Source organism: Geotrypetes seraphini, chromosome 3 (genome assembly GCF_902459505.1).
Source record: "Geotrypetes seraphini chromosome 3, aGeoSer1.1, whole genome shotgun sequence".
Taxonomy (NCBI): domain Eukaryota; kingdom Metazoa; phylum Chordata; class Amphibia; order Gymnophiona; family Dermophiidae; genus Geotrypetes; species Geotrypetes seraphini.
Window position 1 is genome coordinate 207,073,019 of NC_047086.1, and position 25,424 is coordinate 207,098,442.

A 25,424-nucleotide genomic window follows, 5' to 3' on the forward strand; every position below is an offset into this window, starting at 1 on the left:
ATAACATTGAGTAGGAAGAAGATTTTGTTTAACTATCCTTAAATATCTACAGATATATTGGCCTGGTACTGCTGCCTCAGGCTGCGGGTGGAGGCCAGTTACTGCCTCCTGTCGCCTGAAGATACATCTGACATATCTGCTAACCTAAGGACTGCTTTCTGTGCCTGTACTTAGGTCTGGAGGATCGAAAATCTGGAGCTGGTTCCAGTAGAAGCCGAATGGGTTGGTTTCTTCTATGGAGGGGACTGCTACCTGGTGCTCTATACATACGAAGTGGGTAGAAAACCTCACTACATCCTCTACATCTGGCAGGTGAGACGGTGACTGGCTTCCCAAACACTTCTCTTTTTCATTTTTATATTTTTATTGAGCCCACAGTGTCCTTCTACTTTCTTAGGTTAACAAGGCTAAGAATGTTATAATGCCCCTGTATTGCTCTATGGTGCAACCTCATCTGGAGTATTGCATTCAATTCTGGTCTCCTTATCTCAAGGAAGATATAGTGATGCTAGAAAAGGTTCAAAGAAGAGCGACCAAGATGGTAAAGGGGATGGAACTCCTCATGTATGAGGAAATACTAAAACGGTTAGGGCTCTTCAGCTTTGAAAAGAGACGGCTGAGGGGAGATATAATTGAAGTCTACAAAATCCTGAGTGGAGTAGAACGGGTACAAGTGGATCGATTTTTCACTTCGTCAAAAATTACAAAGACTAGGAGGACACTTGATGAAGTTACAGGGAAATACTTTTAAAACCAATAGGAGGAATTTTTTTTTCACTCAGAGAATAGTTAAGCTCTGGTACGCGTTGCCAGACGTTGTTGTAAGAGTGGATAGCGTAGCTGGTTCTAAGAAAGGTTTGGACAAGTTCCTGGAGGAAAAGTCCATAGTCTGTTATTGAGAAAGACACGGGGGAAGCCACTGCTTGCCCTGTATCGGTGGCATGAAATATTGCTACTCCTTGGGTTTTAGCCAGGTACTAGTGACCAGGATTGGCCACCGTGAGAACAGGCTACTGGGCTAGATGGACCATTGGTTTGACCCAGTAAGGCTATTCTTATGTTCTTATGAACCAGCCTCTGTTGAGCTGTGAGCCAGAATCTTTCTATGAAATTGCCTGTAGATTTTCCCTCTGATTTCATATCCCCTTCTACCATGGGCTTCACTCACAATCCTTAGAGGGTGCCAACAAGTCAGGTTTTCTCATGAATATGCATGAGGGAGATTTGCATTCAGTCGGACTAGTAGGCATGCAAATCACTCTCATTCATAGTCCTTAGGGATATCCTGAAAACCTGACATGGGTGGCCCTCGAGGACTGGGCATGGAGACCAAAGCCCTACTGGCTCAGTCCAGCCACTGCAGCATCAGTTCCCAGTAAACAACAGTTCTATCTGCACTCAGCTAACCTCCTTGCCAACATGTGTTACCATTACAGACCGACTATCGCTAACTCCTTCCAGTTGCAGCATCCCTAGTTGGTCAGAACTGGAAATCAAATGCAGGTCTCCAGCTGAAGCCCTTCTGAAAACATCCAGCCCATCAAGCCCAGCATCCTGTTTCCAACATTGGCCAACCCAGGTCCCAAGTACCTAGTTAGATCCCAAGTAACAAAACAGATCCTATGCTGCTTGTCCTAGGAATAAGCAGTGGATTTCCCCAAGCTATCTCAATAATGGCTTATGAAGTTCTCTCTTAGGAAGTTAGCCAAACATTTTTTAAACCTCACTAAGCTAATTGATTTCACCACATTCTCCAACAATGAGTTCCAGGGTTTAATTACACGTTGTGTGAAGAAATATTTTCTCTGGTTTGTTTTAAATCTACTACTTAGTAGCTTCATCGCATGTCCCCTAGTTCTAGTATTTTTGGAAAGAGTGAACAAGCGATTCACATCTACCCTTTCTACTCCACTCAGTATTTTATAGACTTCTATTATATCACCCCTGAACCTCTCTAGCCGCTTTAGCCTTTCCTCATAGGGAAGTCGACCCATCCCTTTAATCATTTTCATTGCCCTTCTTCGTACCTTTTCTAATTCCACTATATTTTTTTTGAGATACAGTGATTAGAATATATGTATTTATTTATTTTAACATTTTCTAGCTCGCTTATCTACTAGCAGGTAACAGTTGGTACATACATAAAAAGTAACAAATGAATATAAATGATAATTAACATTTTCTCTTCATACAGTGTGCTTTGTGTTTTTTAAATTTTGTGGTTACCACTATGTATTAATAAGATTATATTGTGTGTTAGGCTTTTATATTGCTAGCTGTGGCAGTAAGAACATAAGAATTGCTGCTGCTGGGTCAGACCAGTGGTCCATCATGCCCAGCAGTCCGCTCACGTGGCGGCCCTCTGGTCAAAGACCAGCACCCTAACCGAGATTAGCCCTAAGAGCGCATGTTCTTGTTCAGCAGGAACTTGTCTAACTTTGTCTTGAATCCCTGGAAGGTGTTTTCCCCTATAATAGCCTATGGAAGAGCGTTCCAGCTTTCTACCACTCTCTGGGTGAAGAAGAACTTCCTTACGTTTGTACTGAATCTATCCCCTTTCAACTTTAGAGAATGCCCTCTCGTTCTCCCTAACTTGGAGAGGGTGAACAACCTGTCCTTATCTACTATCCCCTTCAGTACTGTAGGGATATTTCCGTATTCACACCTGAAGGTTAGGCCTCTATGATGTCATCAAGCCTGAACCATTGTTTCAAGAATCTCTCTCTGCAAGCAACTTTCCAGCATGAATTTTGCAAGAAGTAAGAAGTACACAGCTTTGCTGTTTCTGCCTGATGCATTATGGGGATGTACCCGAATGTTGCTATTCAAGGGCATTCATCTGTGCTTTAATAATGGGACAGTGTGAATCTTGAAGAAATTATTCTGTTCTTATCTGTCTAACGGCCCTGGGTCTTCCAGCATATATGATACTTTATACAGAAAGGCTATTCATCAAGTTCTGTTTCTGGATTGGTCCGAGGAAGTCATCTGATGAGATTCAAGAAAAGAAAGGTGCTAATTAATTAATAATTAGTTAGTCTGTGATAAGGTCCGGGGAAGCTCAGATCTGCTCACAGATGTTCTAATTTTTCTTTCAATAATTAGACCTGTAAGTTACCTCGTGTGATTCTCTGCCTAAGAGATAGAAATTCGGACATTTAAAAACTGTTCTGAATTTAGCACAGATAAACGGAACTCATTGCTGATGATTTATAGCCTCATCAAGGATTTTCAACACGTGTAACTTTTACAACGGTATTCCTGACGTCTTCCAGCTGACAAGAAGTTTTCTTTTCCACCTAATTGTGCCGGAGAGGCTAATTAAGGGTGAGCATACGGAAATTACTTTTATTAGCTTGGGAATTAGATAGGAATCAATTGTGATAAAGGTAAAGGGTTGGAAAGTTACCTGGGTGATAATATAATCATTTGTTAATCAGGGATTATTATTATAAGGAATAGTGTGTGTGTTTAACAAGAAGTTTTACTTAATTGTCTAACCATTAGATTGTGACAATCATGTACTGAGTTTCATTTGTGTAATTAGATATTTTGAACAATCTTTAGATTCTGCAGCTGGCTTGTGAATTATATTTTTCTATTTTCATAATAAAGATATTTCTCATTAGCCTGGGTTTTGTGTCGTATAATTAGACCATGATATTTGGACTTGAATAAGAGGTTATGGTTTTCTCTAGACCACTTAACAGAGATGTAACGTGTTTATAATACTGCTAAGTGAACCATAAATCCTTCTACAGTACCTTGAATGTTTCGATCATGTCCCCTCTCAATCTCCTCTGTTCGAGGGAGAAGAGGCCCAGTTTCTCTAATCTTTCGCTGTACGACAGCAACTCCAACCCCTTAACCATCTTAGTTGCTCTTCTCTGGACCCTTTCGAGTAGTACCGTGTCCTTCTTCATGTACGGCGACCAGTGCTGTACGCAGTACTCCAGATGAGGACGCACCATGGCCCAGTACAGCGGCATGATAACCTTCTCTGATCTGTTCGGGATCCCCTTCTTTATCGTTCCTAGCATTCTGTTTACCCTTTTTGCTGCCGCTGCACATTGTATGGACAGCTTCAACACTCATAGGAATTCTATGAACATCGGAGCTAATACTGCCGCGGCTGGCAATAAAAAAGAAGCCTAACACAGCTTCATAAAAGGAAGGTGGGGGTGGGGGGTGAGAAAGGTAAAGCATTTAAGGAAGTTATATTCCACTTTGATATAAGGGAAGATTCTAGCTTTTTAATGTTAGCTTCCATATTTTTAGTTCTTTATTAAGTCTGCTAGAGTAAGCAATAATTTCTCTTCTAATTGTAACCTCAAAGGCCTCCCATCTAACTCCCTTGGTTACCAGGGCTTGATCATTTAGTTCAAAATCCCCTCTCCCCTTTTACTAAAGGCTCTGATGCTTGCTCCTAGGATGCTCCTAGGAGTTCTATGAACAGCACTGGAGCATTCAGTGCTCCCGGCTGTGATAGAAACCGCTACCGCAGCTTAGTAAAAGAAGGGTAGTAATATGCTGAAGAAATATAGGATCATCTAGCAAACCTTTATTGAACTTTCATAAAAGATAGGAAGTTTGAGAAGCTGAACCAGAGAGAGGTAAGTTGCACTCCCACATGATCAGAAATGATAGGTGAATGGGGATGACAGGGGGAGGAATATTAGACATAGTGATGGAGGGAGAGATGTGGCATGGTGTTGTAGAGGGGTGATAGAAGGAAAAATGTTGGGCATGGGGCTGGTGAACAGTGGTGAAAAATGCTGCACAGGATCCAGGGGATGAGAGGGAGAAATGTTGGATGTGGCAGTAGAGAGGGTGGGAGAGATGTACCCTGATCTCTCGCTCTCTCTTTCTTTCCCCGCTCTCTTTGCAGCAAGGAAGGGAATGAGAGAAAGACAGATGGACAGTGAGAGGGAGAAGGAGACATGTTGCCAATAGGGGTGGAGGAGAGAGGAAGAAAAGTTGAACTCATGGAGGGACAGAGAGAGATGTTAGTTGGGGAAGGGAATGAGATCCGGAAGAGAGGAAGTGTTCAGGAGGCAGAAAAAAGAAATATTGGATGCACAGTCAGAAGGAAGGGCAACAAGAGAATTATCAAATCACCAGACAACAAATGATTTTATTTTCAATTTAGTGATCAAAATGGGTCAGTTTTGAGAATTTATATCTGTTGTCTATATATTGCATTATATTTGCCTATTTTCTATAGTTGTTTCTGAGGTAACATTGCATATTTTAAAGTCATCTGCCTTGACCTCTTTGAAAAAAATCCAACGAATATAAATGATAATTAACATTTTCTCTGCATACAGTGTACTTTGTGTTTTTTTTTTTAATTTTGTGGCTACCATTATGTATTAATAAGATTATATTGTGTGTTTATGAAAAATGAATGGAAGAAATTGCATTACAATTAGTACTATTATTATGACCTGGGGTGGAGCTTGGGTGGATCTGGGGCAAAGTTTGGGCGGGGGTACTCAGTTGTTAGACTTAGAGGGTACTTGGCTTAAAGAAGTTGAGAAACACTGATACAGGCAATATACAAAAAATTAAAATACAAAAGAAATAACATTACACTAGCTGGTGATTCTCCTTAGAGCAGGGGTGAGCAGCCACAGTCCTCAAGGGTTACAACCTAGTAGAGTTTTCAAGATTTTCATAATGAATATGCATGAGATCTATTTGTATGCAATAGAAGCAGGACATGCAAATCAATCTCATGCATATTCATTGTGGAAATCTTGAAATCTGGACAGGCTTGTAAGCTCCTCACAGTTGTGGTTGCCCACTTCTGCCTTAGAAGGTTTTTCAGATTTCCATTGTACTGAGCACCACATTCTGTGTCACCAGCACCTTTTCTCATCTCTCCGCATCTGTCTGTGCCAGGGTCGTCATGCTACCCAGGATGAGCTGGCAGCCTCTGCGTACCAGGCTGTGCAGCTGGACCAAGAATTCAATGGTGAGCCTGTGCAGGTGCGGGTGACAATGGGCAAGGAGCCCCGTCACTTCATGGCCATCTTCAAGGGCAAGCTGGTCATCTTTGAGGTAGGTGGGGACATGGCGCTGAGGTCTGCTCATTCTCACGGGTTATAAACCTCCTTTCTCTGAGCAGGGCTGTGTCCCTTGGTCCTTCCATTTCTCCCTCAAATATCGTTAATTCAGGTCTGGTTGTTACACTGAATTACTTAAACCACAGTTCCCTTTTCTGAGTTTAGCAAAAAGTTAGTCAGCAGCAGTAGTCAGCTTGTAAGCCACTCGCAGTTGTGGCCTGAACTAACCCTAGATATTCAATGGTACGACTCCCGGCATTGAATAGCCAGGTATGTGCGCTGACTTGGAAGTTATCCAGTGGACCTAATATCGCTGCTAATTGAGTAAGTTGCCACTCCACTCCCAGACTGCACCTAACCTACTCTGTTAGGGGATGGCCACTTAGCGGTGGCATTCAGAGGATGCAAGGGAGGAGATCAGCCACATGAGGTGCGCAAGAGCCGCTGCCTACATCCCTACAACAAGTGTGACTGAAGGCAGGAAGGAGCGGTAATAAGAACATAAGAACATAAGCAGTGCCTCCGCCGGGTCAGACCATAGGTCCATCCTGCCCAGCAGTCCGCTCCCGCGGCGGCCCAAACAGGTCACGACCTGTCTGAATCACCAGAAGGGGCCCCCTTGCCACCTTGGTTTCCCATTTAAATCCTATCTTCCCATCGAAGTCCTAACCCTCCGGTCTTGCACATGCACGACCTGGTTGGCTTTCTATACTTATTACCTGGTTGGCTTTCTATACTTATTACCTGGTTAGTTTTCTATACTTATTACCTGGTTGGCTTTCTATACTTATTACCTGGTTAGCTTTCTATACTTATTACCTGGTTAGTTTTCTATACTTATTACCTGGTTAGCTTTCTATACTTATTACCTGGTTGGTTTTCTATACTTATTACCTGGTTGGCTTTCTATACTTATTACCTGGTTAGTTTTCTATACCTGTGTTACATCCCAGCACCTCTCTCAGTATCCCACGATCCCTTTATCCCTCAGGAATCCGTCCAATCCCTGTTTGAATCCCTGTACCGTACTCTGCCTGATCACTTCCTCCGGTAGCACATTCCAAGTGTCCACGACCCTTTGGGTGAAAAAAAAACTTCCTTGCATTTGTTTTGAACCTATCTCTCTTCAGTTTCTCCGAATGCCCCCTCATACCTGTTGTCCCCTTCAGTCTGAAGGATCTGTTCCTAATATTCAGTTAAATGCGGCTGAATATCGATAGCCAGCCAGCCAACTCAGTGGGATTTAACCAGGCATAAGCCTCTCCTGGATCTCTTTCTGGATATCTTCAGCAACATGGCTGCGCCCCTGGTTCTTTGCATAAGGTTGTTTGTATATCACCTAATATAAGCGTACAATAGATGATGGTGTTCTATCTTGTCTATGTCCAAATTCTGCCCTTGGGATTTGAACTTGCGGCCTTCTGACTCCGAGGAATCTATCATTCAGTCACTATTTACATAAGAATTGCCATACTGGGAACAGGCCGAAGGTCCATCAAGCCCAGTATCTTGTTTCCAACAATAGCCAAAGCAGAAAAAAGTGAGGATGAAAGGAGAATCACATGAAACGGATTACAGCTCAGCTCAACTCGACACGGGCCAGTGTTTCGACACATGAACAATGTGTCTTCATCAGGAGTCGTTATGAATCCTTTCAAAGGCACATTTGGAAGTGGTTTTTGCATCCTGCTGCTCTGGTGAATTGCTCAGTTTGTGGATTACAGCCCTTGAGAGGATTCATAATGACTCTTGATGAAGACACATTGTATATGTGTCAAAACTCTGCCTGTGTCGAACTGAGCTTGTTTTAAGAATGGTTTGGACAATTTCCTGGAGGAAAAGTCCATAGTCTTTTATTGGGAGAGACATGGGGCAAGCCACTGCTTGCCCTGGATCGGTAGCATGGAATATTGCTACTCCTTAGGTTTTGACCAGGTACTGGATTGGCCACCGTGAGAGCAGGCTACTGGGCTTGATGGACCATTAGTCTGACCTAGTGGGGCTATTCTTATGTTCTTATGAACTGAGCTGTAATCTGTTTCATGTGATTCTCCAATAAAGATTGTGTGTTCCTAAGGAAGTACAGTAAAACCTTGGATTGTGAGTAACATAGTGTGCGAGTGTTTTGCGAGATGAGCAAAATGTTTTATTAAATTTTAACTTGATAAGCGAGCGAGGTCTTGCAATACAAGTACAAACAGTATACGCATATCATGTCATCACAACTGAGCCGATGGTTCTTCTCTCTCTGACGCTGCAGGAGTGTAGTGACTGTTCTAAACGAGCGAGGTCTTACAATACAAGTACATATAGTATTTTATATTAAACTTTTTTGGTTGTGGAATGAATCATCTGAGTTTCCATTATTTCTTATGGGGAAATTCGCTTTGATATACGAGTGTTTTGGATTACAAGCATGTTTCCAGAATGAATTATGCTCGCAAACCAAGGTTTTACTGAACACTTCTCCCTCGTTATTCGTGGGGGATACGGGCAGAGCCAGACCGCGAATGGCGAAAAAGCGTGATTATCCACCACCACCTCCCTGCCGCCTTCCCGGCCTTACCTGGTGGTCTAGAGCAGTGATTCCCAACCCTGTCCTGGAGGACCACCAGGCCAATCGGGTTTTCAGGCTAGCCCTAATGAATATGCATGAGAGAGATTTGCATATGATGGAAGTGATAGGCATGCAAATTTGCTTCATGCATATTCATTAGGGCTAGCCTGAAAACCCGATTGGCCTGGTGTTCCTCCAGGACAGGGTTGGGAACCACTGGTCTAGAGGGCTTTCGGGGCAGGAGCGATCTTCCTACGCTCCTGCCCCGTGTAGATCACCATGAGGAAATGGCTGCTGTAAATTCCCGTAGTCTCGAGAGACTACGACAGGAACTCTCTACAGCCATTTCCTCATGGTAATCTGCACGGGGCAGGAGCGTAGGAAGATCGCTCCTGCCCCGAAAGCCCTCTAGACCACCAGGTAAGGCCGGGAAGGCGGCAGGGAGGTAAAAAATATGGGTTTTTAATTTTCCCCCTCCCCAGAAAAAAATCGCGATTATGTGAAATCGCGAGTGCAGAAACCGCGAATGGGGAGGGGGAAGTGTACTATCCTTTCAGCCTCACTTTTTTCTGCTTGTGCATCTACTACATGGGGTATGACTTTCTAACAGTGGCCAACCTATCAAGATCCCAAGTAGTAAAACAGATTTTATGCTGCTTATCCTAGGAATAAGCAGTGGATTTCCCCAAGCCATCTCAATAATGGCCTATGGACTTCTCTTTTAGGAAATTGTCCTGTGATCTGATGTCACTGTGTAAGGAAATCAACCAAAGACCTACTGACATAATGTTTAGAAAAAGACATAAGCTGAACTTTCCCTATACAGTAACAACCCTTCCCCAGGTTTTATATACGGCGCCCAAATTTGGGCATTGAAATTTCAGCACAGAGTAAAGGTGTGCCTGTAATTAAACTGTGTAATGAGCCATTCACTAGCATTTAATTGATGTTAACAATCGATTATCGCAGCTGAGTTAATTGGCAATAACTGGCTTTGCATGCACATTTGCCTGCACGCTATAAGACTGGGTTCCAAAATCCCGTAGTGCGCAACTCAAAAGGGGGAGCATGATTGGGGAGCGGCAGGGCGTAACTAAATGTTGTACTTGGTTTTCTAGAATAGCGCCGTGTCCGCGCCCAAATGCCAAATAGCGGGGTTTGGTTGGTATAAATACCGGTGCCTAACTTTTGGCGCGACTAAGACCTATTTTTTAAAGGATGCTCAACCCAGAATGTCCTCTATAGAATGGCACTAAGTGCCAAGTTTTTCCAGCACAGATTTCTCAATGCAGTTTATAGAATGCCCCCCCCCCCCAATTAGGTGTTTCCACAAAAGCAAAAATATTAATTCAAGCCAGCATGTGTCAATTTTTCTTTGAACACTGGACAGGGTGGAGGTGACTGAGAAAAAAATCCAGCAGGATGCTGGAGGCAATATAATCACTTTAATGTTGATTCTCCGTCAGACTCGACACGGCCATGTTTCGGCCACTAGGTCTGCATCAGGAGTCTCTGACGAAGGACAAAGATTGGTTGTATAAAGCCTATATGGGTACATAAAACAACAGCGACCAAATTCACATAAAAAAGAAAGCCACTTTTTGTTTGCTTCCACAGTAATGGTTGATGTTGTTTAGTGTTGAAGAGCTAAAGGGTTGTTTTTTTTTTTACCTCAGGCGTTTCAGTGACGGGTGTTCTTTTGTGTCTTGTGGAAGTTTTTTTTCTTCCATTATGTTCTTTAATCTTTCTGAGGCCATGATACTATCTGTGTGGCATAGAAAGCACACGACACTCTCTACCCTCCCGGAGACAAAGGTCAGTTATGTCTCATGGAGGTCCTGTCCAGGTCGTAACCCCATATGTGGGTCTTGTAGCCCCATTTAAGGTTGCGACCTACAGCTTGGGATGCTCTGCTTTAAACAGTAAATACCGAAGTTGTAACGTGAAGGTCTTCTGCTGACATTCAGCCTTAGCAGTTGGGTGTTGCTTTTAAACACTGATATAAATCCAGATATTTAGCGCTGGTACCCAGATAGCAGTTGGCACTGCATATCTGGATTTAGTAGTGACATTTTCTTTGCTGTCCAAACATCTAAGCAGATAAAGTTAGCATTTCTCTCCCACCTTTACCTGATTATATCGCTGTTAACTGGATAACCAGCTCGGCTTTCACTTGATCCCTGTTCTGACCTGACATCATCTGAATAGTGCTGCAGTTATCTGTATTGATTGTGTGACACCATCTGGCTACAGCTAAGGAAAAAAAAAAAACATTACCTGCAAGAGTAATTGAGATATTTCCCTTTTAATATTGAGCCACTTCTTCGTATCTTTATCTCTATTAAAAATTCATATGTACCACATATACCGACATAAAGCATTTGTTTGGGAAGATTGAAGGAACCAGACAAAGAGGGCGACCGGCAATTAGATGGCTGGACACATTGAAAACAACCATGGGGATGGCGCTGAAAGACGTTACCGAACTAGCACAAAACCGATCTCTTTTTAGATCTGTAATTCATCAAGTCTCTAGGACTCGAGCACCAGTTGATGGCACCTAATTGACTAACTAAAGCATTTGTTCAAAGCAGTTTACACAAAATCACGTTCATAAAAATAACATACAACATATAAATGCACAATTGATATCTTAGAAACACAGTGTCCTCCCCCCCCCCCGATGGAGCACTTTATGGCCTTTTGTGGTTTATTCTAGGCAGGTCTTTGCCGCTCCAGGGATTCAGGTGCCCAGTATAAGCTTGTGTTCTGTTTTTGCTTTACGGATAGGGTGGAACTTCAAGGAAGGGTAACCCGGAACCAGAGCCCCCGGTCCGGTTGTTCCAGATCCATGGCACAGACCATTCTAATACCAAGGCAGTGGAGGTGCCTGCGTTTGCTGCTTCTCTCAACTCCAATGATGTTTTCCTTCTCAAGACCCACACACAGTACTTCTTGTGGTATGGCAAGGTGAGACATCCTGGTCCCTGTAGAGTGCTGACATGGAAATGCCATGGTCTCAGGTGGTCTCAGGGCCGGATTAAAGCCAACTGATGCCCTAAGCACAGCTCAACAATGCTGCCCCTTGATAGGATTACCAGATGTCTGGGAAAACTCGGACATGTCCTCTTTTTAGATTTGGAAGTCCTGAGCTCGGAGGCCATGTCTGGAAGCCTTTGCGCATGCACAGCCATCACCATGATGATGCCATACGCAGCGCGCATGCGTGTGATGTCAGTGCGTCAATGTCCGCTCATGCGTGAAAGCTTCCAAATGCAGCCTTTGAGCTTGGGGAGGTTCATGTGGGGGCGGGGCTGGGGAGGAACTGGGCGGGGACAGGCATCCTCTTTTTTTCCCAAGAGGAAATCTGGCAACCTTGACCCTTGACCCGTTGCTTAACTGAGAAAACATTAAGTGCTGAGAAATCTCATTATTGTAAGAAACAAAACATCATATGTGTTTATAATGATTAGAAAAGCACTGTGTGACATCATCGCGGATGCCCCTTCCCGACGCAATTTCGAGGGGAAGCGTTTCAAAACCCGGACAAAGTGCCAGGTTTTGAAAAGCTATCCGGACCCCTGGATATGTCCTTAAAAAGGAGGACATGTCCAGAGAAATCCAGACGTCTGGTAACCCTAGTAATCTAATCTAATCTAATCTAATGCTTGGCTTTGTAAACCGAGACTTTAATCGAGGAAAGCTCGTCTTAGTTTACAATAGTTAGTTTAGGCAATAAGAACTTTAGAGGAGATATCAATGAGAATTAGTTACCAAAATGCTTAGTGAACAGGATAGTTTTCAAAGACTTACGAAAAAAGGGAAGGGAGACAGAGCTTCTTAGAAAGAGTGGAAGATTGTTCCAAAGTTGAGGGAACTTGAAGGTCAAAGATTGACCAAAGGTTCTTGACTCCTTTGATACCTTTGCTACATGTATAAATTAGTATATTGTCAGTTATGAATAATAAACTTCTAAAATAAAGGTCTTTAATGACCTTCTAAATAAGTGATAATTTGTAATAGACTGACTATCAGCTGGTAAATTTTTCCAATTATTTGCTGCCTTGATAGGCAAAGGATGTGTCAAAAATCTTCTTCAATTTTATCCCCTTAGGATTTGGAAAGGAGAAAGTTGAGAACACACTTAAGGATAGCTATGGGGAAAAAAAATTATGTGGGACCCCCTTGCCTTGGAGCCCTAAGCACATGCTTATGTTGTTTAGTGGATAATCCAGAGCTGGGTGGTCTGCAGATCTTTGAGGGTGAAAGTGACAAAGCTCCGGTAGTACTGATTAAATCACCCGTCATATGGTCACAGGCACAGTGTCCAAAGCAAACCAAGGAAATGTCACCAAATGGTCCCACAGTAAGGAGTAGATAGCCAAACGCAAAAGAGAACTGTGGAAACGAGGATCTCAAATGACCAGGTTTATTGTTCAAAATTAAAAAATCTTCACAGGTAAAAGCAATGTATATGCTTGATACGTCCAATTAGTACACAGCAAAGAGTCTGTGACATAGACCCGACACGGTCCATGTTTCGGTAATAGACAACCTTCTTCCGGGGTCCTATAAAAGTATATAATTGTTTGAATCTGCTAGTGAGCATGTGATGTGAGAAAGTGACATGGTGCTCGTGTCAGCCATAAGTATATAGCAGGGGTAGGGAACTCCGGTCCTCGAGAGCCGTATTCCAGTCGGGTTTTCAGGATTTCCCCAATAAATATGCATTAAAAGCAGTGCATGCAAATAGATCTCATGCATATTCATTGGGGAAATCCTGAAAACCCGACTGGAATACGGCTCTCGAGGACCAGAGTTCCCTACCCCTGATATATAGTAAAGTGTAAATGAATGAATATGTGATGAGTGAACGTTAATTTTGGTGCTCAATTTGAGGCATGAATTACTGGAAAGAGACTAAGAACTAATGTGTAAATGGTGATATGAAAATAAATCAGTGGTTCCCAAACCTGTCCTGGGGGCCCCCAGCCAGTCAGGTTTTCAAGATATCCCTAATGAATATGCATGAGAGAGATTTGCATATAATGGAAGTGACAGGTATGCAAATCTCTCTCATGCATATTCATTAGGGATATCTTGAAAACCTGACTGGCTGGGGGTCCCCCAGGACAAGTTTGGGAACCACTGATATAAATGCTGCAGGCCAGAGGGTGTCAGAGTCCCTCCTCGAGGGCCGCAATCCTGTTGGATTTTCAGGATTTCCCAATAAATATGCATAAGATCTATTTGCGTGCACTGCTTTCATTGTATGCTAATAGATCTCATGCATATTCATTGGGGAAATCCTGAAAATCTGACTGGATTGCGGCCCTCGAGGAGGGACTTTGACACCCCTGCTACAGGTGAATGAAAGCCCATGTATTACATTTGGGCACTGCAGAGAGGGACACAGACTGCTCTTATACTGAACTCAAAGGGCATTTCTATAACCAGGTGCCATATTAATGGCAGGAGATTGACCCGGGGACAAATTTTTCCCCGTCCCCGTAGGAACTCAATTTCCCCATTACGTCCCCGTGAGTTTTGTGTCTTTCCCTGTCCCTGCCTCATTCCTGTAAGCTCTGCCTAAACCGCACAAGCCTCAAACATTTATGATTTTAAAGTGTTTGAGGCTTGTGCAGATGAGGATGGAGCTTGCAGGAATGGGGCAGGGACAGGAAGAGAATTCGCTGGGATAGGATGGGAAAATGAGTTCCTGTGGGGATGAGGAAAAATTTGTCCCTGTATCATTCTCTACTTGGGAGAACAGTATAGAAAATTGAATAACTAAATAGTGTGAAAAGTATCAGACTCTGATAACCAGACTAGAGCTAGTATTGTGACATCATAATGCTCATTTCACCAATAAGAGCCAACCTCATCAGTGATGTCACAATGGCTTGATTGTCCTTTACATGGCTCACTTTTACTACATTTTGATTTCTAGAGTGATACAGTGTAGAGCAGGGGTGCCCACACTTTTTGGGCTTGCGAGCTACTTTTAAAATGACCAAGTCAAAATGGTCTACCAACAATAAAATTTTAAAAAAACACAACGCACACTGTACGCATAGAAAATGTTAATTATCATTCCTATTCCAGGGTTTTTCAAAGAGGTCAAAGCAGATGACTCTATGCACTATCACCTTAGTAACAACCATACAAAAATAGACAAATATACCCCCCTCCCTTTTTACTAAACCACAATAGCAGTTTTTAGCGCAGAGAGCTGCGCTGAATGCCCAGCGCTGCTCTCGACGCTCATAGGCTCCCTGCGCTAAAAACCTCTATTGCGGTTTAGTAAAAGGGGACCTTAGTGTAAAATATAGACAGCAGATATAAATTCAGACACATTTTGATCACTAAATTTAAAATAAAATAATTTTTCCTACCTTGTCTGGTGATTTCATGAGTCTCTGGTGGCACTTTCTTCTTTTGACTGTGCATCCAATCTTTCTTCCCTTCTTTTAGCCTGTATGCTTCCTCTCCTCCAGACCTCGTTCCCTCCCCCAACTTTTCCTTCCTCTCTCCCTGCCCTTTCTTTCTCTCTGCCTCCCTTTCTTTTTTTTCTGTTTCTCTTCTTTCCTTCTGTCTCCCTACCTGCCCTTTTTCTTTCTTTCTCCCTGCCCTCCCCCAAGCCACTGCCATCGTGGACCAGGACCCAAACCGCCACCAATAACAGGCCTGAAAGCCGCCGCCGCCCTAACCTCTCCCTGCTTCGGCCGACCAGCATCGCGATCGAGCTGTTGGGGGAAATGCTGCTGGGTCCTGCCTTCGCGGAAACAGAAAGTAGGCAGGACCCGGCATCAAGAAGAGGAAATGCTTCACTAACCTGTCTCCCGCCTTAGCCCATAGCAAACGCTTGCTTCAGGGCTCTCAACATGTGCGTGCCGGCTTCCCTACCCCCCCCTCCCCGGACATAACTTCCGGTTTCGGAGGGAAGAGAAGGGAAGCTGGCACGCACACCTTAGAGCCATGGAGCATAAGTTCGCTATGGGCTGAAATCTCCAAGCCGGTTTTTTTTTGTTTTTTTTTTAATGTTCAGCAGCGGCGGCAGCAGCAGATGACAGCTGGGCGGATCGCCCAGCTAAAAGGCCCTAGAGAGAACACTGGAGAGGAAGGCTGATCGGCCCGGTAGATCAGGACAGCAACACGAGTCTATCACGGAGCTCGGGATGGGCTCCGCGATCGACTCGCGTTGCCTTCCTGAGCTACTGGTCGATCGCGATTGACGTGTTGGGCACCCCTGGTGTAGAGAATGACACGGGAACAAATTTTGCCCCATCCCTACAGGAACTCAATTTCCCTGTCTCGTTCCCGCGAGTTATGTTGCTATTCCTGTTCCTGTCCCTACCCCATTCCTGTTAGCTCTGCCTTAACCACACAAGCCTCAAACACTTATGATCTTAAAGTGTTTAAGGCCTGTGCAGATGAGGGCAGAGCTTGCAGGAATGGGGCAGGGACGGGAAAAGAACTTGCTGGGACGGGATGGGAAAATGAGTTCCCGCGGGGACAGGAAAAAATTTGTCCCCGTGTTATTCTCTATTAAGCGCTCCTAGTGTATGAAAATGTAGAGAATGCACTTAGCCACATAAATGCCAGCAAGGTGTCGAAGCATCATTCTGTAACCATACGTGTAACTTACATAGCAATTGTCCTGCGCATTTTTGTAGGGTCACGGTTCTCACCATGTGGCACCGGGGTGCCTAAACAATAGCACCCACATATAAGGCCTACGCCTTAGCTTTTGTCTGCCAAGTGTCCATGCAGTAAAGGTGTGGCAAAAAAAAAATTTTAAGGACTGTCTCATTGTTGCATAGTGACCAGTCCATTTCTGCTGCTGGAAGTACTGTTTTCATGACCATTTGGGGGTGCTGTAGTGCGTGTGTCTGGGAGACCTCAGCTGACGGTTTGTGAATGAGGAGCGGGAAGGAGGCAAGTCAGATGGAGAAGGGGAGACATAAGAGAAATGAAAGGGGCATATTCAAGTGCACTAAAGAGATTCATCATATCATGGTTCACTGTGGCTCCCAATTCTACCATGCAGTTTAAAAATGTACAGATCCCTCTGTAATCAGTCCTCGATCTGTGTAATCAGCCTTCTCTCCTCACTGCCCAATGTAATCAGTTCTTTTTCATATTTTTCCTGTATATTCAGTCCTTTCCCCTGTAAGCTTTACATTACATTACATTAGTGATTTCTATTCCGCCAATACCTTGCGGTTCAAGGCGGATTACATAAAAGTTTTCAGAGATTACATAAAAGTTTACAGGAATAGCATGAGATGTCATAAGAGTTACATAAGAATTACCAAAGAGTTGTTGAGATCTTAAGGTGGTAAGTGTTGGGCAAATAGAGGCATTTTAGCATTAGTTGGGTAGTTAGAAGTATATTAGAATATAATAAGGGTGTAGAGTAGAGAATGACATGGTGACAAAATTCATCACCGTTCCCATCCCCGCGGATAACCACGGGAAATAATCCCATGTCATTTTCTAGTGTCTATTTCAACCTCAGTCCTTCTACACCAGCATTCTTCAAAGCAAAGCTTGCAGGTCAATGGTTGTGGCCATTCATACTCTGATTCTTCCCTCTCTCCTTAAAGAATGACATGAAGATGGTTTCTCGTGGTTATCCGCGGGGACAGGAACGGTGATGAATTTTGTCACCGTGTCATTCTCTAGTGTAGAGTGGGTAGGCGGGGTTTAGGTAGGAACTGGTCTTATTAGGTTTTATGTATTTTTTGAAGAGTAGGGTTTTAGTATCTTTCTTGAAGGTTTTGTAGTCTGCGTAATCGGTCCTTTTACATGTTTGATCTGTTGTTATCAGTCCATTTTCTTATTTCCCCTGTGTAATCAGTTGTCTGCCCTGGATAATCAGTCTGCTTAATGTGTTTTCCTTGTATAATCAGTCCTTTCTCCTTTGTGCCCTGTGTAACTAGCCCTTCCTCCTTTCTTCTCTCCAGGGCTCCAGTGGTGATGAGCGGGAGATGGCCAAGCAGTTGGCCGGGCTGTTATCCAGTGGTGCTGAGGAAACCCTGGCTGAGGGGCAGGAGCCTGCAGAATTCTGGGAGATGTTGGGAGGCAAAGCTCCCTATGCAAATGATAAAAGGTATCACCCCCTAGCATCTGGTCCCCAAAACAGAATCCTGCCAGTGCTATATCTAACCCCCCAGGGCTCCGTCTGGGGACCTTCTCTTTCTACACTTATTTCCTTAGTGCTCTGACCTCCTCCCATGGTTTTCTGTTTCATCTTTATGCTGATGAGTCTCAGATCTACCTCTCCACACCAGAAATTTTAGCAAGTATCCAGGCCCACATCTCAGCCTGCTAGTCTGGCATTGCTTTCTAGATGTCTAGATCCCTTGAAGGACTCCTCAGCTTTAGGAAAGCAATAAAAACATACCTCTTCACCATCTCCCCTGCCCATGACCAACAGATTACAAAGAAATGTATACTGATACTATACTAGATCCCAGTATGTATCACGTTAGGATAAAAACTTGTATTGAAAAATCTTCCACTGGAACTGTGGCAAGTTTAACCTGTAACTACATATTATAGGGCTCATAATCAAAACTTTAAAATGTCCAAAAACCAGCCTAAGGGCTAGATTCACTAAGCAAACCAATCGTTTTGCGACCCGATTTCCCTCTGACCTGATTCACTAACCTGTGTCCCGATCATCCTCCGATCCACGCTTGCAAAAGAGGGGGAACGGCATTTAAATGATGGCAGGCAGCGATTCACAAACAAAAACCCTGCAACACCAACTGGGCTGACCGATCACAAACAAGCGACTGCTGAGGGCCAGTCGCTCAGGTCCTTTCCGACTGCTCTGCCTTCTGCCGCCTTTCTCTCTTCCCTGTTTTTCTGCTCTCACTCCGAATCTCTCCCACCCTTCCCCGCAGTGCAAGCCTGTGGTTTTAACCTGCGGGCTTAAAGTGAGTTAAAACCACAGGCTTGGGAAGAAAAAAAAAAAAAAAGAAATTTCATGTAGAGAATGACACGGTGACAAAATTCATCACCGTTCCCGTCCCCGCGGATAACCGCGTGAAATAATCCCATGTCATTTTCTAGTGTCTATTTCAACCTCGGTCCTTCTACACAAGCATTCTTCAAAGCAAAGCTTGCGGGTCAGTGGTTGTGCCCAATTATACTCTGATTCTTCCCTCTCTCCTTAAAGAATGACATGAAGATGGTTTCCCGCGGGGACGGGAACGGTGATGAATTTTGTCACCGTGTCATTCTCTAATTTCATGCTCTGCCGAGCACAGAGGGCCAGCGCATGCGCAGACCATCTACAGATGGTCTGCGCATGCTCAAGGATGGCTGTTAAGCGATCCAATTCAGTCTGTTGGGGGCATGATTCTGATATCCTTCATTTGCATGAGGGCGATTTGTGAATCAGCCCCCCGGACACGGATCGGATCCCTCACGGATCTGATCTGATCCATGCTCTTAGTGAATCTAGCCCTAAATCGGCACTTGGACGTCCTAATAGCAGGGATGTCCAAGTGCCGATAATCAAAACCAACTTTCTAGACATGCAGCAGCACTTCTAAGCTGCTGTGTGTCCAGAGAGCAAAGGGGTGTGTTGGGAGGTGTGTTATGGGCGGGAATCGGACGGGCTTCAACCTGGACATACCCCAGCCATAATCAAAGCTTTCCTAGGGGGAACTTACACGCCAGCAGTTAGATCTGTTTGAGTTGTGTCTAAGTTCCACAAAGGTGCCCAAACTGACAAGACTACCACTGGAGGATTTAAGGCATAACCCCTCATCCCTTACTCCCCCAGTGGTCACGATCCCCTCCCACCACCCAAAGAGCAAAAAAAAAAACCCCTTTAGGCTTCCCATCAGCTGATCGCGGCAGAAGGAAGCCTCATCAGCTGAGCCAGTTTCAGAGATTCCTGGTGGCTCAGCTGATGGGGATTCCCCCTGCCAGGATCAGCTGAGCCGCGAAGTCCTACACCCCTCCCCCTGACATTCCCCACATCCCCCTGATATCCTATACCTTCCCCGACATTCCCGTGACATCTCCACCCCCCAAATCCCCCCAATATTCCTGAGCCCCCCCTTCCCCCCATCCCTACCTTCAGAAGAGCAAATGGCTTCAGGGAAGCTTACTCCCTCCTGCCTACATGGCCGTGTGCTGCAAATGATGGGGCTTCCCCCTCCCAATGTAGGCATGAGCTGAGCCACCAGGAATCCCAAAAACTGGCTCAGCTGATGGGGATTCCTTCTGTCACGATCCGACAAGGTAGTTGGTGGGTACGTCTATAAAACTTGCTTTTGTATGTTTTTCACAAGGATGTTTTTATTTTTGAAAATGGGCAAAAAAGGTAGACGTCCTAAGGACAAAAGCTTATACCTAGCTCATTTTCAAAAATAAAAGATGGATATTTGGGCTTTGAAAATGGACTTTTTTCCTGCTGAGTTTGTGGGCATCTTACACAATACGTCCAACCTCAGACTTAGCCACATTTTTTAATATGCCCCTCCACATATATTGGTATTCTAATAATATCCCTAATATGTGTCTGGTTAGGATAAAAACTTGTATTGCAAAAACTTGCACTGTTAAAGATAACTATGGCAAATTGTAACCTGTAAACTCTATATTATATATATTGGTATTAGACCTCTAGTATGTATCAAATTAGGATACAAACTTGTGTCGTCAACTTGAACTGTAATTGTAGCCTGTTAACTGTATTTTATGTATGTTTAGCCTGTAACCCGTTTTGAGCTCGTTGGGGAAAATGGGATAGAAACCGAATGAAATAAATAAATTACCACATCTTGGCCAAGATTGAACATCTTATCTTTCCCTTTAAACCTATCTCTCCTCTTCCCTCATTCTCTATTTCTATTTATTTATTTTATTTATTCCGTTTTCTATACCGTTCTCACAGGGAAGCTCAGAACGGTTTACGTGAATTTATTCAGGTACTTCCGGTGGGCTCACAATCTATCTAACGTACCTGGGGCATTGGGGGGGGGGGGGTTAAGTGACTTGCCCAGGGTCACAAAGAAAACCCTGCTTTTCAAAAAATTCATCCAAATATCTTAACCCCTCCTCTTTTACCTCCAGAAGATTCACCTACCTTCAGATAACCTTCCCCCAAATTACCCACCTTAACACCTTCCAATTAAACAAATACCATAAATAGATTGTAACCTACCCTCTCTAACTGCATTCCATATGTATTTTTCATACAGTTCTTCACTGTCAGTTTAATTTCCATCCTATAAGTTCACATAGAATTTTTCTTTTTTCAACCATCTTTATTTTCTCTTCTTTATTAATTTCCAGGTACTTTAGTTAGATTGTGAGCCTTCGGGACAGTAAGGGAATTTTTTAAGTACCTTCTTACTTCTCATTTATAATCTTAATGTATACTTTTTTCAAACCGCTTAGAACCTAACGGATGTAGCGGTATATAAGAAATAAATTACATTACATTACATGGATTTCAACCCACAACCTCAGAGTAGAGAGTAGCACGGGGACAGAAATCCCACCCATCCCCTCGTCCCCGCCAGGATCCTCTCCGTCCCCACCCATCCCCGCCAGGATCCACTCCGTCCCGACCCGTCCCCGCCAGGATCCTCTCGGTCCCCACCCGATCCCGCCAGGATCCTCTCGGTCCCCACCTGTCCCCGTCAGGATCCTCTCCGTCCCCACCCATCCCCGTCAGGATCCTCTCGGTCCCCACCAATCCCCGTCAGGATCCTCTCCGTCCCCACCCGTCCCCGCAAGGAATTACCGCCATCCCTGCCCTGACAGGATCATCAATTCCACAGTTTCTTTTGTGTTTGCACTGCTGTTTTCCTTGTGGAATCTCTGTGGTGGAACCCTTTTTTTGTTTTCTGTTCAGGTAATTAACTTATAAACCCCCTCTTTTACTAAGGCTGACGTGTCCATTATATTATATGGATGAACCCTGCTTCCAAAGCCTTCCATCCCCGTGGCAGTCCCGTTGGCCAGAGGGGGGTCCCCGTGGGAGTCTCGTGGGCCAGAGGGGGGTCCCTGTGGGAGTCCCATGGGTTAGGGGGGATTCCCGCGGGACCCGTGGGATTCCCACGATCCCCGTTCCCGTGCAGACCTCTACCTCAGATTGCTGAGGCTGTAGCTTTAACCACTGTGCCACACTCCTTGTGTTGTCAGCTCGTAACCTTGGGGATCATCTTTGACTCTTCTCTCTCTTTCCCTACATATACGGATTCTTTATCTATAACATCAGCAAAACTCATCCCTTCCTTACTGAGCACACTAACCAAACCCTTATCCATGCACTCATCATCTCACACTTTGATTATTGAAAGTTGCTCCTCACAGGTCTCCCACTAACTAAACCATGTCTCTCCCCTTCAGAATTCTGCTGTATGACTTATCTTTCACCAGTGTTACCACTCAGAATCTCTCTCCTCAAATCACTTCCTGTCCAATTCTGTATACAGTTCAAACTCCTCTTACTGACTTACAAGTGCATTCATTCTGCAGCTCCTCAGTATCTCTTCACTCATCTCTCCCTACACCCCTCCCAGTGGTACACCGTCAAAAGCGTGCTGGATTTTGGTGCGCCGACAATCCCGTGGTGACATTTGCGCTGTGAGAGTGTATGTGTGTGTGTGTGTGAAACAACCCCCCCCCCCCCCCGACTACATTTACAAGCCCTCGCACTCCTGTTGGGAGTTTGGGGGGACCCCCCAAGTACACTGAAAACTCCTGTTTTCCTTTCAGTTTTCGCTATTCAGGAATTTTCACACACACCCCCAATGGGAGTGCGAGGACCCCCCCCCTCACAGCGCCAACGGAAAGCCTTAAAAGCGGCAGAAGTGACGGCATACATATGTCCTGTGTGCAAATGTCACCGCGGGATTGTCGGTGCACCAAAGTCCAGTGCACTTTTGACGGGTCACCTTCTCAGTGAACTCCATTCACCTATTAGGTCACTCCTATCTGTAACCTTTCTTTTCCTTCAGCACCAACTCCAGACTTGTTCTTTCCATGTTGCTGTGCGGTCCACCTGAAATAGACTTCCTGAGTCAGTACATCTTGCTCTTTCTCTGGCTCTGTTCAAATCTAGATTATAAGCCTACCTTCTTGCAGGCTCTTTCTTTAAACTCTCAATCCCTTAGTCTCCTACCCAGTACTCATGTTTGTTTTAATCATTCCTATAATAAATATGAGTACACTTCTCCCTCCCTATTTGCGGGGGTTAGGGGCAGGCGCGGTCTTCCTACACTTCTGCCCTGTTATATTCTCATGAGACCATAGGAACTCAAAGCACGGCTTTGCATGGGGCAGGAGTGTAGGAAGATCGCGCCTGCCCCGAATCACCGCTAGACCACCAGGTAAAGTCCATGCTCCTGGGGTGGCTTTTCGCCTCCTCTGCCTCCAATCGCTCCCCTCCGCCTCCGATCACCACCTTTCTCGCCCCGATACAAGTCCCAGGGCTGTTTTTTTTTGATGCGGGCTGCCAACAAGCATCTAAGGGGGAGGGAGGGCTTGGGGAAAAAATTCACGAATAATCAAAACCGCGAAGTCGAATCCGCGAATAGGGAGAGGGAAGTGTAATTCCATTGTTTGTCTTGATAGATTTTAAGCTTTGTTGAGGAGGGACCATCTCTTAATGTGTTTTGCATATAATGCTGCGTATATCTAATGGCGCTATAAAAATAGAAAAGTGATAAGTAGTAGTAGTGGTGGTAGTCAGAGATTGTAGCACCTGAAACAACATCTCCCTGCATGCACTGGAGCAGGGGTAGACAATTCCGGTCTTCGAGAGCCACAGGCAGGTCAGCTTTTCAGCATGAGATGGATTTGCATGCACTGCCTCCTTCAGATGCAAATCTATCTCATGCACATTTATTGTGAATATCCTAAAAAACCTGACCTGCCTGTGGCTCTCAAGGACCGGAATTGCCTATCCCCTGCACTAGAGCAAAACCAGAACTGGCTCAGCCTGCCCAAAGCGACCTGCGCTAATTTATAAGCCCCGCAAGTAACCTTCCATTCCCCTCACCTCTTCTGTAGGCTACAGCAGGAAGTGCCCGACTTCAGCCCTCGCCTTTTCGAGTGCTCCAATAAGACAGGTCGCTTCCTAGTGAGTGAGGTGACCGATTTCATCCAGGATGACCTTAACGAGAGCGATGTCATGTTGCTGGACACCTGGGACCAGGTGAGCCACCGCCACAAAGTGCCATGCAGAGCGAAACAAAATGTGTATCTGAATTCAAGAAAGCTTGGAACAAGTACGTTGGATCTCTAAGGGAGAGGAGGGGATAGTAGATGGCATGGTTAGGCAAACTAGACAGGCCATATAGTCTTTATCTGCCTTCATTTTTCTCTGTTTCTTTACTCTACCGCTCACCCTCCACCTACCATGTTTCCCCGAAAATAAGACAGGAGTCATATATTAATTTTAGCTCCAAAAAATACATTAGGGCTTATTTTTGGGGGATGTCATTTTTTTTTCATGTACAACAATCATCTCTCCCTTCCTCTCCACCCCAATTCTTCCTTTTTCCTTTCTCCCCCCCCCCACATGCAGCATCTTTCCTCTCCTCTCACCCATCCCCTTGTGCACCATATTTCTATCCCTCCCTCCCATCCCCCTGTGCAGCAGAGCCCCACCAACACTCCCACCATGAGACTGACATACCTCTGAGGCATCCAAAAACAGCGGAGGCATCAATGTTCTGAACAGGCTTCTATGCGGCCTTCCCTGCCAGGGCCTTCCCTCTGCTGCATCACTGATGATGTCATTCAGAGCGCTGCCGCCGCCGCTATTTTTGGATGCCTCAGAGGTATGTTATTCTCACGGTGGGAGGGTCATTGGGGTTCTGCTGCACAGGGGGATAGGAGCCCAGAAATAGTGGAAGCCAGGATTATTTTTTTTTTTTTGTAACTAGGGATGGAGTTGGGGAGCGTCAGGGACATTCAGGGATGGCTGCAGGGTCGATCTTAACTGGGGCTTATTTTTGGGGTAGGGCTTATATTAGCAGCATCTTTAAAAATCTTGCTAGGGCTTATTTCCGGGGTATGTCTTATTTTCGAGGAAACATGGTTCATTTGGTAATTTGGTTCTTCTTGTTAGGTTTGTTAGAAATCTTCCTTCTGAATGGAGGTGGAAGTGTTGGGATTCTCACTAGCACCTAATAAGAGTGTGACTTTGAAATTTTTCAGTTCTGATGCTCTGCTTTTCAGATATTTCTCTGGATTGGCAAGGATGCCAATGACATTGAGAAGAGAGAGGCGCTGGTGACCGCACAGGAGTACCTCCGCACTCACCCAAGTGGCCGAGATGTTGATACCCCCATATTGATCATTAAACAGGGATTTGAACCTCCTATTTTCACAGGCTGGTTTCTAGCTTGGGACCCCCAGAAATGGAGTGTGAGTATCACGAAACAGTCTATGCTGTGGATGGTATAAATAATTCCCCAGGCAAAATCCTCTCAATGCTCCACAACTTTGAGTGGAGTTTATCTTTAGTAAACTATCTATAAGATATTTCAAATGAATAAATAAATAAAATAAGACATTTGCAGAATGTAAATAGTATCCATCATAACATAAAATTTATTTATATACTGCAGTACATTAGGAGTTCGATGTAGTTTACAAAAGAAAACTGAAACAGTGATGATAAAAACAAATGACCTAGAAATTACAAAAATTTCTTTAAAAAGTAGGTTTTCAATAATTTCCGGAACTCTTTATCATAAGAAGCTGCCTTTACCAATACTGTGTTAGGAGAAAATAAGTTATTTGGTCTACTGGAG

The 25,424-nt window shown here is 44.5% G+C and overlaps 1 protein-coding gene across 1 annotated transcript in view; it reads left to right on the plus strand.

Moving 5' to 3' along the window:
- AVIL (advillin) overlaps window positions 1-25,424 on the plus strand; it is a 110,499-nt gene that overhangs the window by 67,885 nt on the left and 17,190 nt on the right. The window contains exons 12-17 of the mRNA XM_033936129.1: window positions 175-312; window positions 5,905-6,063; window positions 11,416-11,595; window positions 17,595-17,740; window positions 23,674-23,818; window positions 24,847-25,035. Of these exons, the coding sequence (XP_033792020.1) occupies window positions 175-312; window positions 5,905-6,063; window positions 11,416-11,595; window positions 17,595-17,740; window positions 23,674-23,818; window positions 24,847-25,035 (957 nt within the window). The remainder of the gene's footprint in view (window positions 1-174; window positions 313-5,904; window positions 6,064-11,415; window positions 11,596-17,594; window positions 17,741-23,673; window positions 23,819-24,846; window positions 25,036-25,424) is intronic.